Source organism: Thermobia domestica, chromosome 6 (assembly GCF_964235325.1).
Source record: "Thermobia domestica chromosome 6, izTheDome1.hap1.1, whole genome shotgun sequence".
In the NCBI taxonomy this organism is placed as follows: Eukaryota; Metazoa; Arthropoda; class Insecta; order Zygentoma; family Lepismatidae; genus Thermobia; species Thermobia domestica.
The window spans coordinates 146,739,403-146,752,540 of NC_137459.1; the positions used below are offsets into that span (position 1 = coordinate 146,739,403).

Here is a 13,138-nt window from a genome sequence, read left to right on the forward strand (position 1 = left end):
GAATAGAACAGCAAACAACTTTGCTCTTAATTTAAAATAGTCTCATATTTATCTTCTAGATGTGACTGAAGAAAGCGAGAAAAAAACTCTAAGGGTGGCCAGCAACTCCTCCAGAAAAATAAACCTCCCGGATAGGAAGTGAACACAACAATTTCTCGTCTACCCTAAATTACAGGCCTAGAACGTAAAACTTTAAAACAAATCGTAAGGACACTTAATAGACCAGTCGAATAAAGTATCTATTATTGACATAATTGGTAATGATTTTTCTTTCTTCATAAGATCGTTACAACCATCTTCCCCATCAACATATTAAAAGTCCTTATTGATCCCACTCGTGCCAAAGATGCCATCTTGAAGAAACTGACGTATAAACTGGCACTTCCATTTAGTTTCAGCTGATTTCTCAAGAAAAGTTAATTTTAGGAAGAAACTAAACTTAACCATGAAAGCACAGAATATTTCCTGTTAAACAGAGTTTTTTTTAACGATTCAGCGTTCTTTGGAAATGATAATCTCTTTCCGAAACTTATATTAAAGCATACCTCAGCATTATGAGGTATTGTTGAAATATGTTCAGGATTAATGGCAATCATACATCTCCAAGTGATATTTCCTTCCATCAAAGGCGAAGTTATATTTATTGTTTCTTGACGATAGGGGAAATATGCTACCGCCCCTATTCGAACAGCATCTACTACTAAAGGTACCTATATTTTGTGTTTTGTCAAATATAAATACGGAAGCTGTTTTTTTCGTTCATCGTAATTTTCGTACGATTATACCGTTAATATCAGGGCTGTACCCAAGCGAAACCCAAGGGGCAATGACCTATATTCATTTGTTTTAGAAAATAGCAAATATGGTCACTTAGCTCGAAGATGTCACCAAGGTAACATAGCATATATTGATACATTGAAGATCACACTGAAAATCATACCCGAATTAATATAGTAACTATGCATTTAATATTCTTTATTTAAGTCAGTACATAAAGTTTAGATATGGTCTTCTCGAAAATATTCTGTGGACGACATTGGCTTACCATTCCCCCTCCAAAATCTCCTCAATACGAAAGATGTAAATAAATCAATTCAACTTCGCTTCTCCCTCAATATAAGAACCGTTGACCGCGAGAAAATTTAAGATTTATTAGAGACAAGTTTGCTGTAAAATTAAGAAAACGTTGTTGGATCATTGACATTTAGACTACATTTGGAAGGCCGTAAGTAATCACCACGAGTTAAAATGGGAAAACGAGTTTAGTCGAAATATAGGGTTGATAAGTGATTAATGTTAAACTGTTGATGATATAGTGTTGAATGATCATTGCAGTTCTGATTGGCTAAAAAGGGATGAAACATTTTGGGATGCAGCTATTGGGAATGAAACATTTTGGGATACAGCTATTGGGAAGTGATATGCAATGATTTAACTAGCTTGTATTGTTGGAAAGAATAAGCAATTTAAAGATATATTCGATATCTTTACAAGGCTGAATCGTTATAACTATGGGATCATTTATTCTGCAATCTTCGCAGTGTAGGTTACTAATTTTATTATCTGCGATGTCAAAGTCTTAAGAGTTAGTTTATTGTGAGTTGAAATCATCTCTTTCCTCAAAATGCAGATTTTATTGAATGCAAATGATACCTCGGATAATTCATATAGTTCAGGTGACGCCTTCAATTCACATGTGCATCTCTTGTTACCATCCTTTCTCCACTACTTACCACGGAATGTCCGAAGTACGACTTCTCGTCTTCTTCCTTAGTAATCATCATTCTTAGCTGCTTCTGTAGCACTTTTTCTTTAAATGCTCGTGTGCTCACTTTTTAAATTTTCCTATATGTTCTTATAGGAAACATATTCACTACATTCTTCCCAAAGGCAAAACTCCATGAAGTCAAATAGGATTCAACTGACTTTAGTTTCTTCTCTGCAGTAAACTTGCTTTATAGATACTCAAAAATATAGATAGCTTTAGTGGAATGAATTATGACCGCTAATCCTAAATGTATTTCAGCATACCGATAAAACAGATTCTTAATCGATCTCAGAAATTTTTAATAGATCTATAATTTTACCGAAAGTGATAAACATTTCTGGAGAATGCTGACCCTTGAGAATAATGAGAAATTTCAATGTGATACAAAATTGTGTGATCCATCAAATTGATCCAGTTTATTTCCTTTGTAAACTTAGTCGTTTCTGAGAAATTAGCCAAATACCGAATGAAGATGGCTCTTCGTATGCTATTTTTTCAAGATGGTGGCCTGGTACACGTCAAATCAGTAAGAACTTCTTGTAATGTTGATGAGAAAGACCACTGCAATAATACTATGAAGAAATCTATTATAATGTCAATGAGCATCTATAAGGAAATTATAATTCGACTGGGCTATAAGTCATACTTGTAGTAAATAAATCATTCCTTGAATATTATATTGCTAGATACACACTTTATTTGTATTAGAAAATCACATTTTTCTGTAGAAAGTTATAAAAGGTCCATTAGTTAAGACCTTGTTTACTTATAATTTGAAATACAATGTTATCAAAACAAACTTTTCTAATACATTTTTTGAGAAATAATAAAAGTAGAGAAAGAAGAAAGAGAATACATAAAGATAATATTTTAAAATGCATACATACATTTTACATAAACAAACATTTCACATATGGCAATTTTCTAACAATGTGAGTATTTTTTTATAACAAAAGTTGCATTGCATATTGCTAGTGGAAAGTAATTGATGGAACTCGGCATTTAGGACCACTAACTTGTCAGTGGTATAAAGCCGTACAAGTTAACTTTATATTACTTCAATACTAAAGTGGAGCATCGAACGAATATATATGACGAATACGATCTTCTACATGGAAATATTCCTACAATGAACCATCTTTTAAACTATAGTGATTTTCTTTGCACTTTTTCTGGCTAATTGTGAGCATTACCAACTTGACAATGCGCAAATCTTAATTGTGTAATAAAAGTAACAGGATATACATAAATAAAAATGAGAGACCAATATAATGATTTCATCATTACTTGTGAAAAAAAATACAAGGCATAAAATTACAATTAGGATAACATAATTTAAGATAGGTTCTAACAGAATTAGGATCGAAAGGTAAAGTTTCTTTCTTTTGAAATTTCTATTTTGAATTCAGATTACTTAATCCTCCAATTTACTAAACTGTCTGTGGTTTTTAAACTTTAGTGTCTAGATTTTTTTTTTCAAAAAAGAAATGTTACTTGCTGAGATTTGTTAATGCTAATTATTGTTTCTTCACACAGTATTTAAAACTTGTTTCCATAATCTTCAGTTTTGCAATGCTTAAAGTACACAAAAATGCAAAGAAAAAAATATATTTCACTTTGTTGTTTATAATTTTCTTCACCGTAATTCACATGAGAAGTCTCGGTGGGTAGCAACCCACTATTCATCAATTCACATTGTGGCCATCGTTGACATTCACAAATATAATAAAACAATAATAAAGCAGAAAAAGGGAAAAGCAAGAATTACCAAAAAGTAAAAGGTAAGAAAGTAAAAAGAACAAAAGAAAAACAAAAGCAAAACGCACAAATCGTAAATCATTCAAAGACCTTGTTTATACAATGGTCTCAAATTTTAATTTTAGATCTAAAGATTGAAATTATCTTCTAAGCGCGGGAATATTTCCGCAACCGCTTCCATTTCGAATTAATTTTCTTTTTCTTTGGGTAACTGGAATAGAAAAAAATACGTATTTCAGTCAATTTTATAAAATATGTATTGGAATGCTAAAAAAAAGTAAAACAACATTTTTGTAAAATTAAAGACGATTTTTATAGAACCTTTTTATTATTAATTTTGCACTACTTTTAAGTAATCGAAATACAATGACGAAATAATGTGTAAAAATTCCATATTTCGTCAGCTTTTGAATATCTTTGACTTTATAATATATATTCGTTTGTCAAATATCAAAACAATATATTTAATGTTAGCACGAACTGATTATTAAAGAAACAGTTACTCATGTAACAAAAATATTAAGTTGGTCTTGGTGCCAATTCTTCACTGACAGAGAATCTGTCTAATATTTTCTTTCCTGCAAGTCTAGTAATATTTTTCCCTCCAGAAATGGAGCGTATCTAAATATTCGTGGTATGGCACATTTAGCAAAATGACAATTTTGTAAGAGATAATTTTATATTTGGTCTCTCTTCTATAAATTTTGAAACGTTTATGGTTAATACAGAACTGGACAATTTTACGAAGAATACTGATTTAACAGCGCGAGTTATAGCATAGTTGGCAGATGGTTTCATTGCTTCATATTCCGGAAGGTCTACATAAGAATGTCTTTAATAAAAATTCGTCACTAGGTTTTCCATTGCTTCTCCTTCCTCTTTAAGTACATTTTACTTAATATACAGGTGAACTACCAACAAAATGCCACAGATTTATTTTTAGTTTGGCTGAATATTGTGTGTTTTTCTTCTACCAAAAACAGATAGATGGGTCAACTCAAATGTTAAAGTTGCCAAAGACGTTGTGTAATATGTAATTTAAAAAGTATTTTTACTCCTTTACTATATATATATATATATATATATATATATATATATATATATATATATATATATATATATATATATATATATAAAACTTAAAGGAGTAAAATACTTTTCAAATCACATATTACACAACGTATATATATATATATATATATATATATATATATATATATATATATATATATGTGTGTGTGTGTGTGTGTGTGTGTAATATAAGCTATTAAAAGTTGAGAAACTGAGGTGTATTTGTTTCTAAAAGTTAAGTTTTAATTTCCAGCCATTTTATTTTCAGTGCGATTGAAAATATGAATATATTTCCCAATATGTTGTTCATGTTGTTGCTTAAAGACTATAGTTATGAATATGTAGATTTGCCTCTCTGCCTGGAGGTGAAGCAGGATGAAGTTTAAAGCTTTTAAATAGCTCTAGCAGTTGACTGACAATCATTTAAAAGGATTTTTTAAAATACTTTTTTTTTCAAAACTTTCATGAATGATGATAACAAACATGAAAATAACCGGTGGTGGTGGCTCAATGGAAGAGCGCTCACCTCTGCCGCATTTGGTTCCTGGTGCGATCCCATTTTTCATCAAGTGGGCTCTGTGGTTGTCAAACACGGTGCGTGAGTTTTCTCGAGGCTCTTCAATTTTCTCTCACTTTCATAACTTCACCATTTTCCATCTCATCATTACAGTTTCCTTTAGTTTCGGTGTGTAATAGTGGGACGTTAAACTAAAAGAAATAATCTCGCCTTATTGTGTTTTGAAATTAAAAATTCCTTTTCCTTCAAGTTTAACGAAATAAATAATGAAAATATTTAACACATTTTTTACCTTAAGTTATCTACATGTGATTGTTGTTTGATAAGCAACAAATCTTTTTACTATTTACATCGTATAAGTGATGGATATGCGCACTAATCATATTTTGAACAAATTTCCAATATAACATTTTGGAAGGTAATTATTGTAGTAAATTTGAAGATTCAGTCAGTAATATAGTATTTTTTTTTTGTATTACATTGAGTGAGTAAGGGCATGCATACCATTTTATTGCATGTTGAAGTGATAGAATGCATCTACCACTGCAGAATCGATTATTGTTTCCATTAGATATTTCACTTAAACGGAAAAATTCGTCGAGAAAAATATTTAATAGCATAACATGCATCGTTTGATAACGTTCCTTGTATGTCCACAAAACTATGGGCAATTTCACTGATCCCATGTGCAAACGGCAGCATCTAAGGTTTAAATCAATTCTCCTTCAAAATTCTTCAAATGCTAGTTATTGTAACGCCGATCACTGTTGCTGCTTTGTGCTTTAGTATTATTCACAATTAGCTATTCCAAAATAGGAACTTCAAAAATAGTTCACTTTCTATAGCCCACCTTCTACTGATTACATTTATTAATATCTAACCACGTTTTAAGAGCCTTTGACACAAAGGTTAAAACTTATGTATATGACACCTTTTTTGTCACTTTTCATCTGATTAAAACTGTGGTTAATGGTTAGTGATAATGTAAATTATTGTTATTGTTATGCACATCTGAATCATTTTACCTCTTCCTTTCATTGAGTAAACCATTATTCTCTATTTTGTGTCAAGAAAGATACGAATATTTTCATATTTTCAATCTATCATAGACTAAGTATGCAGAAACTTTGAGCATTATACTGTATTTTCAAAATATATCTAGCCCTACTTCTTGATCTTTTGAAAGAAAATGGTAAAATAAACTTCCAAATGATATATTGCGTAACATCTCGTGACAAAAGATTTAATTAGAATTCACCTATCCCTATGGTATACTACATTATCATTGCTATAAAACAACAAAATGTATAAATATGATATATCAATCTTTTGTAAATTAGTTCTGTTTTCGCTCTGATTTTGGATATATTGTAACAATAAAACGCAATAATTTTTGGGGGTAAGAAGTGAACGTATAACATGAACAATAATAAAAATATAGATTTCAGCCTTAATACTAATGAACATTTTGTTGGTTCACCCTAGACATTTACACACACACACACACACACTCACACACACACTGAAGCTTCTTATCTCCCAAAACTCTCACAATTGTGCCAATTTTAACTCGTTTACTAAGAAACAGCCAACAAAACTAAGTTTTCATATTTAGTTCCATATTTTAGCAGATCGATTTTTTTAGTTCTCATATTGATAACAGAATTGGCCACAAACGTAAATTAGGACTTCTCATTTCATTTTTGCATCATACTAGTGCACGCTACGTTAACATTACGTACATCATTTGACTATTAAAACCTTAGGAACGGCAATAAAATTCATAAATAAGGTATCTCAATCTTTTAACAAGCAATTGTGTTTCTGCTCCCATTTTGGACACAATATAAAAATAAAATTGAACATTATTTAAGGAAAAAAAACTTAAAGGAAACTTTTCAGCTCTCCTTTTATTGCATTCATCAAACAGCAAGACGATAACAATAGAAAATCAATCAAAAACAATGTCAGCTATTTAGAAATTAAGGACACATATTGAGGACTCCTAAACAAGTTGGAACTAGCCACTGTTTTTTTTTTTTTTTTTTTTTGTAGTTTTGAGTTTAATTTTAAATTTTAACAACGAACCTATACGAGAAGTGGGGCCACAGCTTAACGTGGGATCCATGTCACATGAGCTCTAGCCGGAAATCGAACCCAGTTCTCCCACCCCAAAGGCGCGTACGCTAACCGCTTAGCTAAGAGGGAACCCTTATAGTGAACTGAATAATAGCAATGCGATAAAATTATATGTACATAAGCAATAATACGAGGTTGTAGTGGCTCAATGTTAGAGCGATTACGTCTGGCGCATGAGATGCCTGGTTGAATTCCATCTCACATAAAACTGGGATTTGTTTTAGGCAAACACCATGTGTGTGGGTTTTCTCGGGTGTCTCCCATTTTCTCCTACTTTCGTCAATTTCACCATTATCATCCATCTCACTATCGTCGTATCTCTTCGCCTCGGTGCATAATCGTGGGACGTTAAACACAAAAAGTATGTATGTACAGTATGTACACTCATGTCCAAAATGATTGTCGCAATCTATAACTGTCTTTTTGTAAGAATATAATTTGATAATGATTTTGCAGGGTACTTTTAATACTGATACTATGTGTATAACCGGGAAATGTATATTTGTGGTAAATTTCATAGGAAAAGAATTATAAATACAAAAATTAGAATGAGTAAAACAAAATGTTGCTAAACGGACAAGAAAGTTTTATTTTCGTTTTATTGTTCTTATTTACTGCTCTTTTGACATCAAATTTGCCATATACGTGTCTTTGCCGATTATACACACACTAACATTATAAGAAATACTGGGCAAATTCGTTATCAAATTATATTCCTCCAACAACATATTTATAGACATGCGACAATAATTTTGGACTTAAGTGTACATACCTCGTACCAAGCTTTAACATATGACTGTACTCAAATGTCGATAAAGTAAGATAGCAATATATCTAATCTTTATTTTGCAGGTTCACTGTATGTAGTATGAAATACAGTAGAAAGTGAAATAGGTGTTAAACAAAACAATTATTACAATGAAATCATTCAACATGTGACGCACATTGCATTCATTACTTCCACACTACTAGTAATAAAATAATTTTTCTCTTGAACAGTTACGGTAGACCATCTAACCAGTACATGATGTATTCCAAAGGCCACAAAATGTACGCACCAGCACAGTCATGAATTCTATTTGACATAAAGTAGGTGAGATTATCTTAGGGGCCAAATAATCGTACCTTAACTCTTTTTATAAAAATTGCTTCTCAAGATCTACAAATAAAGGCCTGCCAGTAGTAAACCGGGCAACATTCTATGGTGGGTTTTAGAGAAGGCAGACGTAAAAACGCAAGTGTCCCACACAAAAATGGAATATTTTCTCGAGAAATTCACGTATGGCAAGATAGCCCCCCCCCCACTTCAGAAAATTGAAACAATGACTAGGTCATTCGTTTGTACTACTTTTGTACCGTTTGTACCGAAAATATTTTCGTTTGTACCATTTTCCTTATAGGGTTATTTGAGAGGTCAACTGGGGGGCTATCTTGGCCCCCCAAATGTCATCTGCTCTTTCTCGAAAATTATCAGGGTACAAACAAAACTTTTTTCGGTACAAACGATACAAACGATTTGCTTTCGAATGATGTATTTCAATTTTTTGTGCTGTGATACGCGGGGGGCTATCTTTCAATTTTCTATATTGGGGGACTATCTTGCCATACGTGAGAAATTCAACCATTAAAATGACAGGGAATTAAATAATTTGGTTGGCGCATTTCCATATCAAATAATTGTGCATTATTACAGGGCTTCAATAGTGGTGTGCCAAGGGTGAATTGAGTTTGAGTCTCAGAACCAGAGCTTCCTCATGGCTTTGTGTATAGCGTACACGCCTTTGACCTGGGTTTGATTGCAGGCGGAAGCTCATGTGGCTCGTATCTCACGTTAAGCTGTAGATCCACGTCTTATATAGCCTCACTGCTGAACGGGACACTACACTCAAATTTAATGTAGTCTCAGAATTGCACTTTTGTGAATAAGAAGATAAATATCTTAGTTAAGTGTTTTTTTTCTTCTTGTCCACCTCAACCATAGATTGGTGGACAACCAAGATAAAATTTAACCGCATAAGCCGGTCAACTAGTTTCTATTTAAGAAGAAAATGTTTAAACTGCAACACAACATGATTTAGTTCAAGAAAACTGAACCAGAAAGTTTAGTACGGTGACCGTACCTTTCATTTGTAATTTTACTGGAGATACGAAAAATTGATATTGTTATAGTCACTTTCATAATGAAACATGTTTACGGGTTATATGTTATGTATTGTTATACACAAAATCATACCATAGCGTAAAAAATATCCGATTTTGGGCTAAAAATAGCACACAAATCGATAGCATTAGCAATGACTTGAGTAGTCTTTGAAAACAAGCTCAATTCTTTCTCAATTTTCAGATAGAGCGGTTTGATAATCGGTGAAGACCACCAAAGAAGCTTTTACAAGCTACGCAAAAATGCATATGTGAAAATCCATAATGATTATTTTATGATATCATATACCTGATTTTGACACAAAGTTGAAGATCATCAGTTTGGTATGGAAAGCTTGTAAAATGACTTCGAATATTAAGCTTAATGAAACAAAAGCTAGTAACTATCATACTACACTTTCTTTAGGCAAAGGTTTTATCAAATAGGATGAACTTAAAAGTTCCAGTCTTGGTGGCAGTTCTGTATTATTGATAAGTAAATATTACTATAGTAAATCCTTGTTCAAATCTTGAATAAAGTTCCAAAGAATATAGTTTTGTTCATGAATGAAAAAGGAAGATACTATCGGTACTGCTACGTACGGAATGTTTTGTTTATTAGGACATACATCTCTCAGCCAAGTGACTTCAATGCGTTCTATTTCTATATCGTGAAACGAGTTTCAAAGACCTATTGTTAATTACCTAGGAGAAGGGAGTTGATACACACTTTCTGTTTAGGCAATGAAACTTCCTCAAACAAAAAATTGTGACTATTTCACATGATTTACTAAACAGGCAACCATATTTCAACTTTGAAGTAAATCTATCAATTGGGAGCAAACAAAGACAGTTAGCCAAAGTTGCTTAATAGTTACCGATATATATAAATAAAATTGCCCATTCCTTACCTTCTTCCCATCCTTAGCAGTTGGCTCATTATCATCTTCACTTTTGGGATCCTGAAATAAGACAACTATTTTTAGCCAAAAAGAAACTGTTGAAACAAGTTGAAAATGGGACCTGATATTTATGGATATAGGGCGTTTCCAAACAACACCGACAATCTTTGCGAGGTGATTCCTGACACAATGATAAAAACTTATTTCTTTGGACACTACGACAAGCAGAAAATGTGTTGGAAAAATGCAAATAACAGCCATTATTCAAGAACAAAATATTGGCTGAAAATCGTGTCATTAGTTTTATTCGTTGATTCTATTAATGCACAAGTGAATGGAATGTAGGCTCTTCACAAGTGTCGCCTTACTTGAAATTAGGGAATTTCTGGGGCATTTCATCAAATGTTAGGGAGGAAAATAAACAATAGTAAAGTACAATATTTAAACAAGCAATAATCATAGTACACTATTCAAGTTAAAAGAACACTGTCAGAATTCGAAACAAGGAAAAATAGACATGCCTGTTTTCCTGCTTGTTTGTTTATTGAATTTTAGCACCCATTTTCAGCAATTCTCTCATTGAGACGTGAATTTACAGTTTAAGGTGTAATCTACAGTACAGTAACGCGTTCCGTGCTTTCATACCGGGACCCTGTATATCAAGGGTGTGTGTTCTAGCCACTAGACTATCGGAGAAGACTAGACATGTCTGGCTAATTTACTTTGTCTAAGTACAGAATAAACTCTCGGAGAAAGAACTGAAACAAATTGAAGTGTTCAACATCTCACGGGTATAACCCTTAGGTTAATTATGACAAATGATTAATGAAAGTGAATTCTTATAAAAAATAATTGGCGAAATGAGAGTTTGGAAGGAAAATAAGGAAACTTGAAAAATTAGAGAAGACTCATAGACGCAATGATGTTCACTGCCATTTCATATGATTTGGGATCGAACCAGACACCTCTCACATCTGAGGTTTCTGCTCTACCACTGACACTGAGCCACCATGTCCCATTTCGGAGTAAGATATATGACTTTAACAGATGTATCAACCCAGGAAATGCTATGTATGATAAACAAATGTACAAAAAATACTAATGCACGAAGTATAGAGTCATATAGTTTTCTTTTTCTGTCCGGAAACTGTAACTACGTTGTCTTAATTTAATTGTGAGAAAACACAGATTGTATAATTGCATCATGTAAATTTGTATTTATGAGTGTTAAGAATTATTAGATGAGAAATAGGTTTTTAATTATGGAAGAACGGGTAAACAGTACTGCCTAAATAAAAAAAAACTCATAAATAAACTGGAAAAAATACGTCGAAATGGCAGAATAGTGTATCGAAAAATAGTACAGATAACTTCAATTCATATCTGACAAGGACTATACATTAATATGTGATAAAATTTACTGAATGCTTCACATACAAATATATTTCACATTATGATGCAGGTAGAATTTAGCAGGCAGTTCAGTCAATCCTACAAGACTTACATAGTAAACGACAATGTCGACTAACTCATTAGTTACAATAATTAATTGTTGATTTATAACTATTTACAAAATACTAAATTCGAAAGAAATTGATATAGCAACTCACTGGACTGTACTTAACCTTTATGTAATTCAGGGCATCACAAATGTATTAGTGCAAAAAATGTAATAAACACGGGCCTACGAATCATAAGTTAAAGGAACTCCAAAAGTGGATAGAAAGGATAGTGACGAAGTAAATGGAATGGAGAAGGCTAAAATGTACAGTAGTAAGTTACATAGTATATTTGTTCATGAAAGTACACTCACCAACTATAAAAAGTGTATTTTCTTTAAAAGAAGAAATAGAGCAACGAATTTAATAAAACTGGTGCAGTGTTTGTAATGGACAAAGTCTTCATTATAAGCACACTTACAAAATTTACGAATGCATACGCACATGTATATATTTCAATATTTTTCGTAAGTTGATAAGTGAGAAGCTCAATCAGAGACGGTTCATGAGGAAAGTCACATTAGTAAAAATTAAGATTTCGTCACTTAAAACTAAGAATAAAGCAGTTACCTAAGCTATTAATTGTTCTGTACAACAATTACTACGTTAAGAAAGTTTTTTTAAATATATATTAGCTTTACTACTAACATGTGCTCCTATTTTCTCAATCAAAACGTAGAGTAGTCCTAGGTGAGGAGACAACCGTAAGTGCACCTCGCTTCATGCTCTATCTTCATCAGTAGCACATTTATAGTGTATTTATACATCTCATTATTTCTACTCTGTATTATGTATTTCGTATGTTAAACTTTTGGCAATAATATATTTAATACATTTATTTGTGATTTAAGTGTCCATTAGGAAGACCTAGACGAAGATGGGAGGATAATATTAAGATGAATCTCGCAGAAATAGGAGTAGAAAGTAGAAACTAGATTCAGTTGGCTAAGGACAGAAATCAATGGAGAGCTTTTGTAAACGCGGCATTGAACTTTCGGGTTCCATAGGTCACGGAGATGGTTATTTGTCATTTACTATACCCAATGTTAAGGATCGTAAAGATTCTTATGACTGGATATTTACACTAACAACGTAGTAAATAAATAATATCCCTTAGATCGTCTTTAAGTTTCTCACTTCGTTAGTAAGTATACTTCTATTCCCTAAGAGAGGGCGTAACCCTCTAAAGGGATTCTACCCATCAGCGGCTAGAAACTAAAAAAAAACACTCACCTATGGCTTTCCTACATGAATCTTTGCTCCGCTCTCTTACTATAAAAAACTGGACATTTTCGATCGTGTCTTAGTATTGTTAGTATAAATGATTCATACTTATGCTTGATAA

General features: G+C 32.3%; 1 protein-coding gene across 6 annotated transcripts in view; it reads right to left on the reverse strand.

Moving 5' to 3' along the window:
* Nucleotides 1–2,512: 2,512 nt before the first annotated feature.
* Nucleotides 2,513–13,138, reverse strand: part of LOC145688250 (uncharacterized) — a 212,835-nt gene continuing 202,209 nt past the window's right edge. For 2 of the 6 annotated variants that reach the window (XM_081762198.1, XM_081762199.1), the window contains exons 33-34: nucleotides 10,304–10,354; nucleotides 2,513–3,737 (exon numbers count right to left, since the gene is read on the reverse strand). In XM_081762198.1, the coding sequence (XP_081618324.1) occupies nucleotides 3,714–3,737; nucleotides 10,304–10,354 (75 nt within the window). In that variant the 3' untranslated portion in view covers nucleotides 2,513–3,713. The remainder of the gene's footprint in view (nucleotides 3,738–10,303; nucleotides 10,355–13,138) is intronic. The other 4 variants (XM_081762201.1, XM_081762203.1, XM_081762204.1 and 1 more) reach the window with 2 other exon arrangements.